The 18,931-nt window shown below is 37.1% G+C and overlaps 1 protein-coding gene across 1 annotated transcript; it reads left to right on the forward strand.

The window, feature by feature from the left end:
- Window positions 1-271: 271 nt before the first annotated feature.
- Window positions 272-15,465, forward strand: LOC125249205 (alpha-2-macroglobulin-like). Its single transcript, XM_048161438.1, has 33 exons — window positions 272-425; window positions 3,469-3,649; window positions 3,752-3,908; window positions 5,256-5,308; window positions 5,417-5,437; window positions 5,876-6,041; window positions 6,154-6,238; window positions 8,427-8,538; window positions 8,651-8,771; window positions 8,886-8,995; window positions 9,088-9,258; window positions 9,340-9,570; window positions 9,678-9,890; window positions 9,978-10,127; window positions 10,288-10,413; window positions 10,598-10,697; window positions 11,184-11,304; window positions 11,512-11,737; window positions 11,808-11,934; window positions 12,012-12,133; window positions 12,239-12,290; window positions 12,371-12,454; window positions 12,536-12,712; window positions 12,874-12,949; window positions 13,141-13,297; window positions 13,550-13,624; window positions 13,706-13,868; window positions 13,969-14,162; window positions 14,255-14,467; window positions 14,582-14,700; window positions 14,999-15,080; window positions 15,164-15,247; window positions 15,349-15,465. The coding sequence occupies exons 1-33, from the start codon at window positions 340-342 to the stop codon at window positions 15,463-15,465; spliced, it is 4,272 nt and encodes a 1,423-aa protein (XP_048017395.1). The 5' UTR covers window positions 272-339.
- Window positions 15,466-18,931: the final 3,466 nt, after the last annotated feature.

Below are 18,931 nucleotides of genomic sequence, written 5' to 3' on the forward strand. Positions count from 1 at the left end.
TAAATCTCATTGGTGTATCAGTCGTATTTTATTATACATTCAAAAATAATGCAGCTAAAACGAAAATTTAACAAAAAATAGGCTATAAACCTGTTAGGCTTTTTCCACAACAAATCCTTAAAATTTTACGGTATTTATTCAATAATACAAGGTTTTGTCATTCTTTGACAGAATGAACCAGTCCACAGAGCTGCGCATGCGCTCGCTGCTAATAGCGCCGCGCTGCTGTGGACGGAGGAATTTCAGTGAATGAGAAATAATCGATCGTAACATCACTATCGTTACATGAGAGTAGAGACGGTCCAGTTCATCTCATGACCTGGATGATCGCTCCTCACCATGGCTCTGAATATCTGCTGCTGTTGGAAAGAGCTGCTTCTGCTCTCTTTCCTCCTGATCTGTGCTAATGGACAAACATCAAGACCGTAAGTTTTTAACAGTTTCAGTGGGAGGTTAGTTTGCTTTCTAACCCAGTCAACAATTTGGTCTCACAGTGATCTTACCACGAGCTCCCAGGATACTCATGATGTGGTCACAATAATACATCTAACATCTATATAACATCTAATTAGTTAGACCTACCTAAAAAAGCATGCAAACAGATTGCCTTAAAAAAAAAGTGAAATAGGAATAATATGTTGTACTGACAAATGCTTAGTATAGTTCACTAAGACAAGTGTTTTAGTAACTAAAAAGAAGTAGCGATTACTTAATAATTTACTTTAAATTTGTTATTTTGTTTTGCATGCTGATTGTTGAAGTCTGTGTGTGACTCAAGCATGATCAATGGCAAGATATTGTCACAAAGATCGAGGGGTTAAAGACGCTTTCAGAGCTTGTGAAAGATGCTCGGGACAGTAGATGGGACTGTCACTGTCCCGATCGAGCCAGTGCTGAATCTTCACGAAAGTTATAATTTGCTTAAGTGTTTAAAGCCTTGCAAAATGCAGCGCGCTCACATCTCAAACAATGTCTGTTAGTTAGATCACAACACTGGAGAACAGAGCGCTATGGATCCTTCTTCGCACACACAGTAACTGAAATTAAATCTTAAAAGAAAATGCTCAATAAACTGCTGCGTAGGAGCGCTGCGCACTGTGACTCTGTGTCGCTTCAAGCGCATCATTCTGCACACGGGATGCGCATAGGAGAAATTGTGATTTTCTCCTTTGGTGATTCTGCTTGTTATAATCAGGTGTCTTCAATAATGGTCAATCATCACTCAATTAAACACTTATTTATCTCATTAATGCTTCAGTGGGTGGAATAAAAATATTTTACTCCCTGACCCCTGGACTTCCCACCTCTGGTTATGTCCTACCTAAAATATGTTGTTGGTTCATTAAAAATCTGCGCTATACAATTAAAAGGAATGTCTTTTCATTTTATAGAATATACAATATATACACAAATACAATATTTCCCTGTTTATCAGTTTTTTGACATAACACATTTGAGCACAGAACAAAAATACTTTCTTGACTGTTTTCATGTCATTAGATTACTGTGTGAATGTTTTATTCGTGAATGTTCCAATCAGAGTGCAGGATGTGAAATTTAAAAATAATTGTTTATGTTATATAATTTGGTTGCAGTTGTGAGTTATTAAAAATGTAACTGGTAGTGTAAAATAGACATATGATGGGGCGGTTTCCCAGACAGGGTTTAAATTAAGCCAGGATAGGCCTCAATCTAGAATTGGTAATCGTGTCTTAAAAAATGGCTTTCTAAAACACAGATTAAGTACAGATTACTAAAACCTGGACTATGGAGTCCTGACTTAAAATAAACTAGATTAATTTAAAACCAAAAGTGCTAAACTGAATTATCATGAGGGAGTTGCCTGTAAAACATGGAATGAACCAAGAAAAGCTTAAAATTGCATGGAACTCAGAAGCAAATCCAAGGAAAACAATGGCAGCAAAAAAAGACTGCAAAAAAAAAAAAAAACCTTTACTAAACAAGAGACAGTTCTTTTAAAGCAAGCAATTACATCAGCTGTGAAAAAAGAAATGCCTGGAAATCTGTTTGTAATGAATTCTATTTAAAAAGATAATTATATATATATATATATATATATATATATATATATATATATATATATATATATATAAAATCCTATGATTATTAATGCTTTTGTTTTGTTTTTACATAGCAACAAACTAAACATAACTATTTACACGTGTGATGATCAGTGTTGGCAGTCTAGAAATAATATTGGTTTATTGGTTTGATCCAAAGCACTATCATAGTGGTTGCTTCATTATTTATATATATATATATATATATTTATTAAAAAAAAAAAAAAGTAATTCTTAGCAGGTCCTCAACCCAAGCACAAGCTCTACACTTCACCACAACAGTAATCTCCAAAAAACACTAACATCAAAAACTTTTACATAATAGAACAGTAAGACATCTCTCCATATTCTCATCTTTCTAAAAAATGCATAAAATAACACTTTTTCAACATTTACTCTCCCAATTCAGCCCAGTGCAAAGCATGATGGGAATTGAAAGTCTTGTTTGATTGGGTTACTTGACTGAAACATGTTATTTCAAAATGAAAACATCAAGTGAGTTGTAGTAACCATTTCAAGTCCATTTAACATGAAGCAATCACATTTGAACCAGAAACAATGGTGTTAAATAAATAAATTGTTTAAATAAAGTGAATAGCATAAAAAAAAACGAATATAGATATATATACTAATATATATATATATATATATATATATATATATATATATATATATATATACACACACAGTGTATATCATTATCGATATATATATATATAAGTAATACATAATCTGAAGTTAAACCTGTCTCCTGGTAGGTTTAATTTAAGCCTCAGTTTAGTCCTGGAGTAGCTCTAGTCTTCCTCCAGGAAATCACCTTATTAAACTGGACTAGACTAAGTCTAGGACTATTTTAAACCATGACAGAGAAAGCAGATTTCTGTTAATCTGGTTTAAAGGGCCATTTTATTCTAGGACTAGGCTTAATCTCTGTCCGGGAAACCACCCTGTTATTTCACAATGAAAACATCAAGTGAGTTCAAGTAACCATTTCAAGTCAATTTAACATGAAGCAATCACATTTGAACCAGAAACAATGGTCAAAATAAATTGTTTAAAGTGAACAGCATAAAAAAATGGAAACTGTGGACAAAACCGGCTGGGCCCCAGTTAGACAGCCCAGGTGACACTCATCTGGGCCCCACATAGCTGTGCTGGCTGGGTAAAAGATTATTCATAATTAATGAGTGGATTTTTATGGGCAATATTGTTCTGGATAAACATGAAAAGTAATGAATTAAGTTACCAGACTTCATTAATATTGCATTCTCACTTCTCAAGGTCTATAACTGATCAATAGCAAATTAAATTTTTTGGTTTAATTTTTTGTATTTCTTATTGTATCTATTTACTTAGACAACATTGAATGATCATTATCTCTTGGCAGATCTTTCATGGTGACGTTTCCTGCAGTGATCGAGTCAGGATCTGAGGCCAAACTCTGTGCAAGTTTTCTCAAGCCCAATGAAAGCCTTGTCATGAACATTCATCTTGTTCATGGTGACCAGAGCACTTTACTGCTGCAGGAGAAAGCTGAGGAAGAGTTTCATCGCTGCTTTAACTTCAAGGTCTGCCATTAGCACATTATTATGAATATATAATTACATTTTCATCATAATGCATCTAGTTTTTGCGATGGCAGGTTGTGAAAACAAATTATTTCTCATCAGGCTCCTCTGGTCAAAGAAGAATCAGTGCAGAAAATGAATGTCAAACTTCAGGGAGAGACTTTCAAGATGACTGAAGAGAGAAAAGTCATGTTCAAGCCTTACCATCCTCTGACCTTTATCCAGACTGATAAACCCATCTATCTTCCAGGACAGACAGGTGAGCTGTGAATGTTTCAAAGGCTAAACCTCAGTAAATAATGCTGGTGTCACTGACATCTTAACCCTGATCACAGCTGATGAAGATAATATACATTAAGTAAAGCATGTTATGATCATGCAATGAGCTGAGCACCATAGGTCAAAAATAAATTACAAATTTTGCACAAACCAGCAGATGGTAAAAGAGTGTACAGAAGTAAACAATTCAATTTACAAACTTGTAAACAGAAAAGAGGAGCAGAAGAAAAGATAAGGAAAGCAAATAAGGAGCTTTGGAAACTCAAGAATGGTCATCTAGTGTGTGTTTGAGCTATATTGCAATTACAAATAACTGATAAAGTAAATCTCTTGATATCAGTATCTTTATAACTTTATTTTATATGAAATCTAGAGATACTACAGATCAGGGGTGTCTAACTCAGTTCCTGGAGAGCCACAGCCCTGCAGAATAATTCTAGTCCTAGAATAAAATGGCCCTTTAAACCAGATTAACAGAAATCTGTTTTCTCTGTCATGGTTTAAAATAGTCCTAGACTTAGTCTAGTCCAGTTTAATAAGGTGATTTCCTGGAGGAAGACTAGAGCTACTCCAGGACTAAACTGAGGCTTAAATTAATTAAACCTACAGGCAGGTTTAACTTCAGATTAACGTTGTGTTTCAAAGAAGACACATGTATTACTTGGATATATATCGATATTGATATACACTGTATGTGTATGTGTGTAATATATATTGCTTGTGCTTGGGTTGAGGACCTGCTAACAAGAAATGGCTTTTTCTTTTTTCTTTTTTTCCTTTTTTTCTCCTGTGAAATATACTGAAGTAACCACTATGATAGTGCTTTGGATCAAACCAGCTCATTTCAACCAAATCAATTTCAGATTATCACAGTTGGTTTTAAATTAATCAGGTTTATTTTAATTCAGGACTCCATAGTCCAGGTTTTAGTAATCTGTACTTAATCTGTGTTTCAGAAAGCCATTTTTTAAGCCACGATTAACTATTCTGGATTAAGGCCTATCCTGTCTTAATGTAAACCCTGTTTGGAAAACTGCCCCTAGGAGTTTGACACTCCTGCTATAGATCATTACATGTGATAATAGTTGTCTGGTATATGCCTTCTTGATTATAACTGATCAGCTGGTGCAAACTGGACAGAATTTTTTTTTGTAAAATGACAGCTAAAACAGGCTACTGTGACTTGAATTTGGCCCAAAAGACATGTTCACACAGCAGCAGTCATTTACAGGAGTGAAATACTGACCGTAAGCAGTTTCCCGTTACGTAAGAGCTGAAGATGTCAAAAGTGGAGTTTTTTTTTTAAATTCACATTTTTATTTTACAGTGAACTTCAGAGTTGTTACCATGGATACAAACTTCACACCTCTTGATCAGCAGGTCTGATGTGTTTACCTTGAAAATGTATTTTGTCTTGAATTTTTGAATACACATTTAATAAATATATTTTTGGCTTTTAATCTTTAATTACTATTTGCTCTTTTACAGTATAGTACAGTGATTCTTGAGGTAAGAACACAAAACCTTCTGTACAGTCACAACAAACTCACCTTTTAAATCTTATTAACACTAATAATAACACTAATCAAATTCTGTTATATTTGCAATCATTGTATTTTCAGAAGGCTAATTAACATTTCTTCGCTAATTGTCAGAATATGCAGTAGCATGTTTACCCACCACGCAAAGCATGCAATTGCGTGGGGCCCTGCGATTCATCATGACCATAAACTCGTTAGTCAGCTAGAAAAATGAACCATAGAGAGGAGCATTTAGCTTAATATATTCACCATATTACATATTAATAATATTTTTTAATGTTCTTTAACATATAATGCATATTTGAATAAATCTAATCTAAATGTTTAAATTGGCTATCAACGCCACTAAGAATATGTGTAGCTGACTGTAACTAAATATCTGAACTGTGTCTTTGGTTTTAAACAGGACAGTCAAGGTAACCGGATTGGTCAATGGACAAATGTTTCTTCAACAAGGTGGATTTTGCAGCGTTCTTATGAATTAAACCCAGAGGCCCGTCAAGGCATGTACAAACTGAAGGCTTTTATTAGTGACAGGATGATCTCACATGATTTTGAGGTGAAAAAATATGGTAAGTCAACAAACGATTGCAGTGTTGCATGGGAAGAATTTCAATTATATGTTTGTATATTAAAATCTTATTTGACTACTAATAACTCTAATTTCTGCCTTCTCACTTCTAGTTTTGCCTAAGTTTGAAGTTACTGTAAAATGCCAGAATGAAGTCAGCGTTGAAGAAGAGGAACTGATAATTGAGGTTTGCGGAAAGTGAGTGCTTTATTTTATTTCCTGCATTAAGAGAGCAGTGTGTTCTTTCATTCTTGGCACAATTTAGTTACTTAAAATTAATTGTTAATTGATTTTTTTAAACAATATTACATACTGTAACTCCCATCCTACACTGTAAAATCTAAATAGTTAGACTAAATAGTTATAAACCGATTGCCTTTAAAACCAAGTAAAGTGAAATAGGATGTTGTTCTGACAAAAGCTTAGTTAGTATAGTTCATTTACACAAGAGTTTTAGTAACTAAAAAAGAACTAAGAGTACTTGATAATTTATTTTAAATAAAATTGAATTGTTACCATTGTTGTGTTTTGAATTCTAAAGTCTGTCTGTGACTCAAGCATGGTCAGAAGATATTGTCACAAATATAGAGGGATTATATCAACCTAATTAAAAGTTTCACGTTTCAGGCGTTTTTGACATAAATGTTACCAATAACATTGTAAAAAAAAATTATTTGCACCTTCACACTTTTGTTATGGAACCTCATCATTGTCCCGCGTTCTCATTGGTTTACTGGCCTATGGCAAATTTCATACGCAGGATAAGCTATGAGCTGATGGCTTGCTCAAGAGGGAAATTGAGCTGCTGCCAGATCTCGATCACCGAAAATCACATTGTATTTGATACAAAGCTAACTAGACTTAACCAAGTGGGGAAAAAATCATAACTAAAAGTATTTTCATAGTATTTAATTTTCTCCATAAGGAAAACTAAGAGTATAGAAGTATAAGTTCTTTGCTGTAACTAGGCCTATCAGAGGATGTTAATCGATAGTCTGTGCGTTTGTTAAAGTCATCAGTTTGCATAATTTTAACTTATTTTTGAAAGAATACTGATATTTTTATTTATTGTACTGTAGCCTACTTAGATTTATTAATATTACATTTTATTTTTTTATTTATAATAGGCTGCTAATACTAATTATGTTATAATTTTTCTAAATTATTAATTAAAAAAGTACTTCTGGCATACATTTAAATTGACGCCATGGTGTTTTTTATTTGTCGTGTCTGATTTAGATCTGTGTCCTAAACTGATAAAGGTGAAGTATGTCGTTTGTGTGACACTAGCGGCACCTAGCAGACTTACAAAAATACAACATACTTTGCAAACGCACCTTTCGCATGTTGGGCCTCCGTCGACTCAGACATCACAAAAGCTCTTAGGGTTGCTTGTGAAGGCACGTCTCAGGTAAATGTAGGGCACTCTCAATAAAAGGTCCAGCATATTAGAAATACTTTTCACTGTGTTGCTATTTGTCATGAGCAAGCAAATGAGTAAACTAACAATGTCTAGAGAGAACGCAAGTGTGTCGCATATTAGCTATAAACTCATTCAATGTAACTGCATCAGCTCCATTTTTTACATGACGCACCACCCAGCACCACTCGCCTCTTGTCTTCTTTCCTTTCTTTCTTTCTTTCTTTCTTTCTTTCTTTCTTTCTTTCTTTCTTTCTTTCTTTCTTTCTTTCTTTCTTTCTTTCTTTCTTTCTTTCTTTCTTTCTTTCTTTCTTTCTTTCTTTCTTTCTTTCTTTCTTTCTTTCTTTCTTTCTTTCTTTCTTTCTTTCTTTCTTTCTTTCTTTCTTTCTTTCTTTCTTTCTTTCTTTCTTTCTTTCTTTCTTTCTTTCTTTCTTTCTTTCTTTCTTTCTTTCTTTCTTTCTTTCTTTCTTTCTTTCTTTCTTTCTTTCTTTCTTTCTTTCTTTCTTTCTTTCTGAAGTGCCCAACCAAAAGGGAACACTAATCACCATAATGGTGAGTTCAAACTAAAACATTTTAGGAAAATCTACATCAGTTTATTAAGTCAGCATATGTGATGTTCTCTCAAATTTCTCATGACTTTGGGGAATCAGTGAACGCAAATAGAAAAATAACAACAGAAGTGGAAGAAATTAGTGAAATGTCTATTAAGAATTGGCCCGCCTTTTTTTTTTTTGACAAAATGTTACTCAAACCAATCAATTAATCTTATCTTAACTTGTGTTTTCTGAGTACAAAAGGCATAGTGTGTGAATAGTACAGATTACTAGAGTTATACAATTAAATTAAGATATATTAATTAAAGTTAACTAAAAAGAGTTAAAATCACTATTGGATTTTACAGTGTAATATATTAGTTGCTGAATTGAACCCTGGGCTGTAGATCATTTGCTTGTACCTTTTTCACAGATACACTTACGGACAGCCTGTACCTGGTAAATCATGGGTGAAAGTGTGTCGTAATAATTTGTCCTACCAAAGACATCACACCAGTCCAGTGTGTTTAGAGGAAACCATTGAGGTGTGTGAGTTGAAACACAGTACAAGTAATGGCACATTATCTTTCCTCCATTTATCCAGTTAAACCACTCTTTAGTTAATATTCTATGTTTGTGTTCATTCATTATAATTAGATAAAAAAGACAGGATGTGCCGTCCATACCTTAGATACATCAGTCTTTCTGAACGCCACACTAAAGGATTGGTTTCAGAATTCTTTTGCTGTTGAGGCAATGGTTACAGAAGAAGGAACAGGTGAGCTGTTGGATTTGATCTGATCCACGTTACATACATTTCTAGAATTTCTCATTTTTGATGTTTTACTTTTATTTGAATAAATATTTATTTTGGTGTTTTTACTATTTACAGAGATCACCATGACAAAATCTGAATCTGTATCTCTCACTTATGAAATTGGTAAAGTCACATTTACTGACCTGCCCAAAACATATGAACATGGATCAGTTATAGAAGGAAAAGTGAGTCTAAAATCAGTTTGTCTCTGTTTAACACCATTGATATGTACAGAATTATTCCTTAATTTATTCTTTCAAAATCATATTTTCAACAGATCAAACTCTCAAATTTCAAAGGCGCACCGATTCAAAACAAAGAGGTTTATTTTATGGAGGGTCACACTTGGTCCCCAAAACTGCTCCTAAATCTCACTACAGACAGCGATGGACTGGCCAGCTTCTCTTTTAATACATCCAGTCATCCTAAAAGTGATATTAATCTGATTGTAAGAGTGTTTGTGTTCAATTAGTTTAGTTTTTAAGTGAGAAGAGTTTAGTTGCATGAGTTATTTTTGATTCTTTGTCAGGCAAGTGTCTATCCAGAGGTCCGTCATGGCTACAACACGCCTTACATCCCTGCGGATATAAAACCAGTTCAGCTTCTCCAGCCTGCTGCTCCATACAATCCAACACTAAGTGAATTGATTATAGAGAATACTGAGCAACCATTAAAGTGTGACTCTGAGTTTACAGCCACCATCAAGTATTATTTTGTTGGAGAGACAATTGAAGACTTCAAAACAGACATTGTCTATATGGTGAGAACTTGTGCAGTATGTACATTATTACAGAGATGTCTTTGTTTAACAGTGTTCATTGGCAGCACTAGTCAGTTTGTTATCAGAGTGTCATCTGTCTGTTTCAGGTCTTGTCCAGAGGAGTGATCGTTCATCATGGATATGAGAAGGTTGAAGTGAAATCTTCTAATGGAGTAGCAAGTGACACAATGTCATTCAAACTGTCTATTAGTGCAGATCTGGCTCCAGTAGTGCAGATTCTGGTGTACTGTGTTCTGCCCAGTGAAAATGTTGTTGCTAGTAGCAAAAATTTCGACACTGAAAAGTGTTTCAAAAACAAGGTATGTATTGTAGCTTTAGAAATGAGCTTCTTTAAACTGTATTACTGACTCAATTCTAAAATAAACTCTATTGACTGTATGTCACAGGTGTCTCTGCAGTTTTCTCCTGCTAAAGCAGTTCCTGGTGAGAAAAACACTCTCCAGCTCTCAGCTCAGCCTGGTTCACTGTGCGGCCTCAGTGCTGTAGATCAGAGCGTCCTGATCCTGAAGTCAGGAGAACGCCTGGATACTGACAAGGTGTGTAGATGCTTTAAGATTTAATATGATTTAATGTTTCCTCATAGCAGGAATCTACAGTGTGAATGAATCGAGTGATAACAGATTTTTAGTTATTACTGCTATGGAAAATACATGAATTATTTAGAAATCATACTGATAGTGTGTGAACATGCCACAGATCTTCAACCTGCTGCCAGTGAAATCGGGGTCAGATTATCCTTATAGTGTTGAAGATGAGCAGGAGTGTCTGCATGTGAGACCCCGTCGAGCTGTGCCGACAGACAACACCTATAAATCCTTAAAGGTAACAGGTGGATTATATGTGTGACAGTGCAGTAGATAATGATTGGCAGAGTATATACTGCACATGCACAAGTAAATGCATAAAAAAGTTATCTTGATTATAATGACAATTACAAGTAATTTGAATTTTGACCTTTTTACTGTGAATTTGACTTTTACTGTGGTTTATCATTGCAACTTGACAGAGTGTGGGATTGAAAGTGGCAACAAATTTGGTTGTGCGAGTCCCTCAGTGTCTGTCATACAGAGGCTTGACGTATCACCGTCACCGATACCATGGTGAAGGTACATGTACTGTTATTACAATCCAAGCTGTAATGTTTAAATATGTAGGTGCTTGTAATGAAACATATTTCAAAAAATAAAATATGTACAATTTGTGAAATTTTGAAACTCGTACAATTCTACAGTTGTACTGATATAGTAGGAAAAGACAAAGTTTTTTTTTTTTGTGGGGTTATTAGTTAACTTTGAATCAGTGTTATTATTGGTAACAAAAACTCAATATAAAACTTAACTACATAACTTTGTAAAATAAAATTACCACATTAACTTTGGCAGCCCTAAAATACTAAAACTAAAGTAAAAACTAAATAAACAGAAGCTAGAAAACTCTGAAAACACAAAATCTGTATATGAAAATTAAATATGTATTAAATGATGATCTGCCTTCTGTTTCTGTTTACTTCAGACGAGGTGTAGAATTGATTATTTTGACATGCTGTTCACATACATATCACTGAAAACTACAATATATCACTTTTTTTCCAGAGATGGTATATGATTATGATGATTTGTATTCTGAATCGGATTCAACTGACAGAGATTCTCCAGCAGTGACGATTCGGACCGTCTTTCCAGAAACGTGGATCTGGAAACTTGCTGAAGTGGGGTAATGTGAAGCATCATCAGTACATTTAACATCATATTTATCTTATTACTTATCTTTATTACATCATCTCCCCTCACACCCACAGGACAGAAAATACCTTGCTTGCTTTGCAGAGTCTGAAACCAGTTTTTTATCATCTCTGTGCTGAATGTTGTTATTTATTACAGGAAAAATTAAAATATGCCTATTGTTGTAATTCCTCCACAGGGACTCTGGATCAGTTCAGGTTCCTGTCACGGTTCCTGACACCATCACTTCTTGGGAGACGGAGGCCTTCTGTCTGTCCTCTGAAGGTCTGGGTCTGGCTCCTCCTGCTCAGCTGACAGTTTTCCAGCCCTTCTTCCTGGAGCTCTCTCTGCCTTACTCCATCATCCGTGGGGAGATCTTTGAGCTGAAGGCCACTGTCTTCAACTATCTGTCCAAGTGCATCATGGTGAGATTTCACACCCAGTCTTATCAAATCATATCAAATATGCCACTAATCATGTGTGGTTGATTGACAGGTTAAAGTGACTCCAGCTCCTTCCTCAGACTACACTCTCAAAGCCTCCTCTGATGATCAGTATTCATCCTGTCTATGTGCTAATGGAGGAAAAACCTTTAAATGGATCCTCACTCCTTCTGTTCTTGGTGAGTTTTCCAGTCTGAATCATTGTTTCTCAGTGTTTGTGTCTGTTGTATCTTCACGTACATGTCTTGTGTTGTAGGAGTCTTGAATATTACAGTCAGTGCAGAGGCAGAGGCGTCCCAGACTGTGTGTGACAATGAGATTGTGAGCGTCCCAGAGAGAGGACGCATTGACACGGTCACACGAAGTCTGCTTGTACAGGTCAGCGCATGTCAAACAGATTTCAGACATCATTTACCCATGATTCTAATGCTGCTTATATCAGTATGATGAGTTGATGTGATCAATGATTGTTTTATGCTGCAGGCTGAAGGAACTGAAAAGACAGAGACTCACAGCTGGTTACTGTGTCCAAAGGGTTTGTCCACAGACTATATTTAGCATCATAGTGTTACTCAGCTGATCACTGATGTGTGTTTCTGTCTCTCTGGTTCATAGGTGACAGTCTCTCAGAGGAAGTGGCTCTGACTCTTCCTAAAGATGTGATAGAGGGATCAGCCAGATCCACTGTTTCAGTCATTGGTAACATTTACAAATACAAGCAGAAATTAGGAGATTGGGTTTGGATTAGAAAATGTATTTTAACTTGTGTATGGTTTATAGGAGACATATTGGGTCGGGCACTGAGGAATCTTCACGGATTATTACAGATGCCGTACGGCTGTGGGGAACAAAACATGGCTGTTCTTTCTCCCAATATTTACATTCTGCAGTATCTGGAGAACACGGAGCAGCTCACCTCAGCCATCCGAGAGAGAGCCACCGGCTTCCTGAAGAGCGGTGAGAGACATAAATCATTTCAAGAAAATACTGAGATGGTTTGATATCAAATTATACATTTTTCAACACACCTGAATATCATTCAGTAAAGTTGAATCATCAGACACATCGAGTTAACCCAAACAAACTGTTGAAGTGTTAACCATTATCACACTAAACAGGATACCAGAGACAAATGAACTACAAGCATTTTGATGGATCATACAGCACATTTGGTTCTGGTGATGGGAATACATGGTAAATATATTTTACTATTACTTTTGTTAATCAGAAATAATATCAAGGTAATCTACAATAATAAACCTGAGAGGATGGTACAAAAACATTTAAAATGTGTCTCTAAATTCAATTATTTGTTTTGCGATTGATGATGGAATTCATTGAAACACCTGATGACATTTTTTTAATTATATCTTCCACACCACCAGGTTGACTGCTTTTGTCCTGAGATCTTTTGGCAGAGCACAGAAATACATATTTGTTGATCCACAAATTATTCAGAGTGCAAAGGAATGGTTAATAAAAAGACGGGATTCAGATGGCTGTTTCATCCAACAGGGAAGACTGTTCAACAACAGAATGAAGGTCTGTCAACTTCTATCTATCTATATCTCTCTATCCATTTCTCTATCTATCTAGAACACCATAGCAACCACCTAGAAATGGTCTAGTAACTATATAGAAAACCTGGAATATTTGACCTGTATGTTTACTTGTTGTTGTTGTTGTTTTGAATAACATTTATACTTTCTCAAGGCAGCCTCAAAGTTTGTCTAGATGAACTTCCCTTTAATAGTTTGAGTGCTTTATTTATCCTTTATTTCCCACATATTCCAGGGTGGAGTGAATGATAATGTGACCATGACTGCCTACATTACTGCATCATTGCTTGAACTGGAAACTCCAGTCACTGTAAGTTCATCTACAGGAAACACAATATAAACTCATAGAAAAATGACACTCACAGCGTCTGTTTCTCTGTTTTTGTCACAGGATCCTGTCGTCAGTAAAGGTTTGTCATGCTTGAGGTCCGTCATTGAGGATGTCAAAAACATTTACACCACTGCTCTGCTCACCTACACTTTCAGTCTGGCTAGAAACACGGACACTCGACAGCAGCTTTTCAAGAAACTGGAGGATGTTGCTATTTCAGATGGTAAGAGGTTTGTTTCTGATGACTTTCTGTCATCATTTATGACAGTACTATTGTTTTTTGTCATGCTCATTGAGTTACTCTTGTGTCTTTTGTCATTAAGGGTCTCTTCTCCACTGGTCTCAGTCTGCATCTGCTGATGACTCTGATTCTCTGGCAGTGGAGATCAGCTCATATGTGCTGCTAGCTGTTCTCACTGCAGATTCAGTCACGACAGCTGATCTTGGCTATGCTAACAGGATTGTCAGCTGGCTTGTGAAGCAGCAGAATGCCTATGGAGGATTCTCCTCCACACAGGTTACTCAAACTGCTCCAATAAAACACACTATTGTTGAATGTGCTGGTGTGAATGAGTAAAAGTGACATTACTGAACTCATTTATTTCCCAGGACACAGTGGTGGCTCTTCAGGCTCTGTCTTTGTACGCCACCAAAGTGTTCAGCTCTGACGGCTCCAGCACAGTGACTGTACAGTCAGCAGGAGACTCTCACCACTTTGAGGTCAATCAGGACAACAAGTTACTGTACCAGGAGAAGCAGCTGCAGAACGTTCCAGCCAAATACAGCATTGAAGTGAAGGGCTCGACCTGTGTGTCTGTGCAGGTCTGTAGTGTGTTCAGCTTCATTTACTCACACTCACTTTCCTCTTGGCATTTTATGGTTATTCTGCTTTGAAACGGTTTATTAATTTATTTTTGTTTGTGTTGAATCTCTCAGATGGCTCAGTTCTACAACATTCCCACTCCTACTGGAGCTAAAACATTGAGCATTGACGCTAAGATTGAGGGAGATTGCAAATCATTGGGACAAAATTTCATTTTGAACTTCACTGTCAAGTAAGAAAATTTGTATCCAAATCAGAAGACTTGAGCATGATTATGACTTAAGATTAACTAACAAATAAATCTCTTCTGAATATTTTTAACATCTTAATAAACAAAAGCAACATAAACTGAAATTACATATCTCAGTAGTTAAAACTGTAACACTAAACACTATTATTTTTATTATTGATTTGAGTGATAAAATCTCTGCTTGTGTCTTGTTAATTATACTGACTTTTGTTCTCACTTATTTGTAAATTTACAGTATGAGGAATTTAAGAACCATACCTTTTCATTTGCTCTTTTCCAGATATGATGGTCTGCAGGAAAGAACTAACATGGTTATTGTGGATATTAAACTCTTATCTGGATTCACAGCTGATACATCAATGGTGCATTTGAGTGATTCATCACAAAATTTATAACATTTCCAGAGTTCACTATTTAGAAATTAACCAGCACTTTTTCTCCATAGCTTGGAACTTCTTCTGCAACATACGCATCACTTGTGGAACGGGTCGATTCTAAAGATGATCATGTCATTGTTTATTTGAAGGAGGTGAGAGAACAGCAACATTCATATGATTTTATGTCATTAAGTCGATTCAAAAACACTTTATCCATAATGTCCATGACTGATGAGTTTGTTTCCTCCTGCAGATCCCACAAAACATTCCAATGAATTACCAGCTACAAATGAAACAGGTTCTTCAGGTGAAGAATCTCAAGCCAGCTGTGGTCAAAGTGTACGATTACTACCAAACAAGTAAGATTTAATATGCCAATGTTGAATGTTTTGATCATGTGATGCACAGTGTTTATTCAGATTTATTCCATGTACAGGTTTCTATTGTTGTATGAATGTGAACATCTTCCTTTTCCTTCAGGTGATCAGTCAGAGGCCGAGTACTCCTTCCACTGTGAATGAAGCTGCTGAAGTGTGTCACCTTGTAGTTCAGCTTGGATAAAGATGTTTGAACACTCTAATGTTTAATATTATAATGTTTACTCTTTATCCTGGACAAAATTCAAATCCATCAGCCCAAATTTTAACAAGCCCCCAAATCCACATCAATTTTTGCCATGTCTCTTGAGATTTTGACTAATCAATTCACAATGCATATGATTAAAGGGGTCATGAACTGCGTTGGTTTATAGTTTATAATGTTTCCTGGGGTGCACTTATAATGTTAGTATGCTTTTTACATCCAAAATTGTCATCATTTATAAATAAAAGGCATTTTTCCTACCATGATTTTAGCCTCTGATTTAAACGCTCCTTTTTAAGGGCCGTGTCTGCTGTGAGACTTCGGTGTAAACGCCCACTGCTGTGATTGGCTAACATCTTTGCATATGAAAATATCCAAGTATTACTCTCTCTTTTAGCGCGTTTTTACTATTTACAGCTCTAAGGTTAACTAATCGTGAAAAGTTGCATTACATTTCAGATCTATGTCATTATATTGAGAATTATATTGGTTGCAGAGATTAACATAGTAGTCGATCACAGACGTGTTGTTGAGCACATGAAAGCAGTGATCTCGTCATTGACAGAGCAAACACGATATAACTAAAGGATTCGTTGAATAAAACAGGAGTTTTGCGTGTCAGTCACTGATAAACTCGCGCTGTTTGATTGACAGCTTCAGCGCGCGCTGCTCCAACGATTGCAAAGGGCGCTTTCTTTTATCGCTTTCTTTATACAATTTAATCACCGATAAATAACAGATTATTTTCATCTTACTAAGAGAAACAACACAAGGTGACGTTTAGTCACGGGTTTGATTTACTGACACACAGACAAAGAACATCTGACTGTACATGAATCATTAATATCAGATTGTGTTGTATGTTCGGGAGTGCAGCATGCTCAGGCAGCTCTCGAGGGCGCTGCCTGCGTGCACTGTGAGCAGTTTCCGATGAGGACGCTGCGCTCCCGTCGAGCCCTCTTCGAGGAGAGTGGCTCGGTTCGTGCTCCCCAAGGTTCGGGCCCCGCTTCTGCTGAGGCAGGATGGCGTCTCATGTCTTGGGGTTCGCAGATGGATGTAGCAGCGGGGTTAGAGTCGGGCCCAGCCTTATCTCTGCCCTCACCTGCTGCATCCGGTGTGTCAATTCGGAGGCAGGAAGCACGCGTTGCGATTTCTTCCACTCCGGTCAACACAGTCACACTAATGGCGTCTAGTTCTGAGGAACTGGATGTTGTTAGTGTGACAACGGGAGAGGCTGAGGACTCGCCACTTCACTCTCCTACAGAGGTGGGAAGTCCAGGGGCTAGAGAGTAAAAGTCCTGCCATATTTTTATTCCACCCACTGAAGCATTAATGAAATAAATAAGTGTTTAATTGAGTGATGATTGACCATTATTGAAGACACCTGATGATCATCAAAGTAGAAAATCACAATTTTTAAGTTACCATCATTGAGGTCAGGGTTTGCTTTAGTTGAGCTCTTGACCCTTGACTTTTTAATATTAGATGTTCTCCTGTGAGTGAAGAGCTCATGAAGGTGCTTACTTGCACTATCACCAAGCTCAACGTTGTTTGGCTAGCTGAGAAGCAGGAGCAGCACATTAGAAGCAAACTCGATGAACACTTCTTACCATCGAGGTCTGCTCTACCTCCACGTCAGGCACTACCGTTTTTTCCCGATCTCCACACCGAGGTGTCGAGATCGTGGAATAGACCAGTTTCATCCCGTGTTTTCACCTCTCAAATCTCCACTTATAGCAATGTGGGGGGCAGAGAGTAGCATTAATGAGATAAATAAGTGTTTAATTGAGTGACGATTGACCATTATTGAATACACCTGATGATAACAAGCAGAATCACCAAAGGAGAAAATCACTATTTTTAAGTTACCATCATCGAGGTCAGGGTTTGCTTTAGTTGAGCTCTTGACCCTTGACTTTTTATTGTTAGATTTTGTTTGGGCAGTTTTAACTGCATTAAAACCAACCAGACAAGCAAAGTTAAAAGATGATCAGGTGCTGTTGGTTATGTTTTCACATAATCATTATTTGATCTAAATCACTGAACTCATTTAGCGCCCACTCTTAGTTAAACTTACATTATTGATTACAGCAGCACTGTAATTCTACAGCAGAAGATCAACTTTATCAATGCAATTTTTTTTTTCTAAAGTTCTTATTTACAAAAAAAGTTTAATTTAAACACACAGACAGACATCTTTTAACTTTGCTTGTCTGGTTGATTTTAATGCAGTTAAAACTGCTCAAACAAAACCTAATGTTAAAAGGTCAAGGGTCAAGAGCTCAACTAAAGCAAACCCTGACCTCGATGATGGTAACTTAAAAATAGTGATTTTCTCCTTTGGTGATTCTGCTTGTTATCATCAGGTGTCTTCAATAATGGTCAATCATCACTCAATTAAACACTTATTTATCTCATTAATGCTTCAGTGGGTGGAATAAAAAATATGGCAGGACTTTTATTCTCTAGCCCCTGGACTTCCCACCTCTGGTGGTGGGTATGAGAAAACACGGGTATGGGGCGATGCCAAGAGCGGAAGAGATGCTTGCGAGCCATCTCTCTCCGCAGGCGGCATCGTCTCTCAAAGCCCCGACGCTGCCCACTAAGCTGCTAAAAACTACCTCAGTGCTAGTGGGCAAAGCGTACTCGGTCAGGCTGCGGTGTGCTTGCACACAATGGCCACCATCCAAGCATACAAAGCTGACCTGCTGAAGGACTTGGGCAATAGTGAGGAAGTGGGGGCTGATTTCATTCATGAGCTACATCAATCAGCAGATTTAGCGCTCTGTGCTACCAAAGAAACGGCCAAGTCTATCGGCCATTCTATGGCAGCCCTGGTGGCCATGGAGCACCACCTCTGAGGAGTTGGGAGGCAAAGCGACGCTCTCAGCCGAAGCCCTCAAAGTGCAAGACAGATCTGAGGGCTGTCATTGCGGCTAAGAGGGCTTCGGCGAAGAAACCCTGACGCCAGGAGTGTCAGGATCCTGAGGGTGGTCCCCTCCGGAGACAAACAGTGTTCACCTCTCTCAATGGTGCCCGTATGTCTTCGGTGCCCTCAGGGAGATGCCGGGGCGCAGTAGTTCCTCGTGTGTCACCTGAGGGTCGCGCACTTTCTCTGCAGTCAGTTCAGTTGTTCCCTGCCGGGGCTCCGCTTCAGGGCACTGTGCTGGCTGCACATATTCCACCAGAGGCCAGCCTCAAGAGGCTGGTTCCCTTAGTAGATTTTTTTGTCAGAGTGGAAAAATCTGTCAAAA

Source organism: Megalobrama amblycephala, linkage group LG16 (genome assembly GCF_018812025.1).
Source record: "Megalobrama amblycephala isolate DHTTF-2021 linkage group LG16, ASM1881202v1, whole genome shotgun sequence".
NCBI lineage: Eukaryota > Metazoa > Chordata > Actinopteri > Cypriniformes > Xenocyprididae > Megalobrama > Megalobrama amblycephala.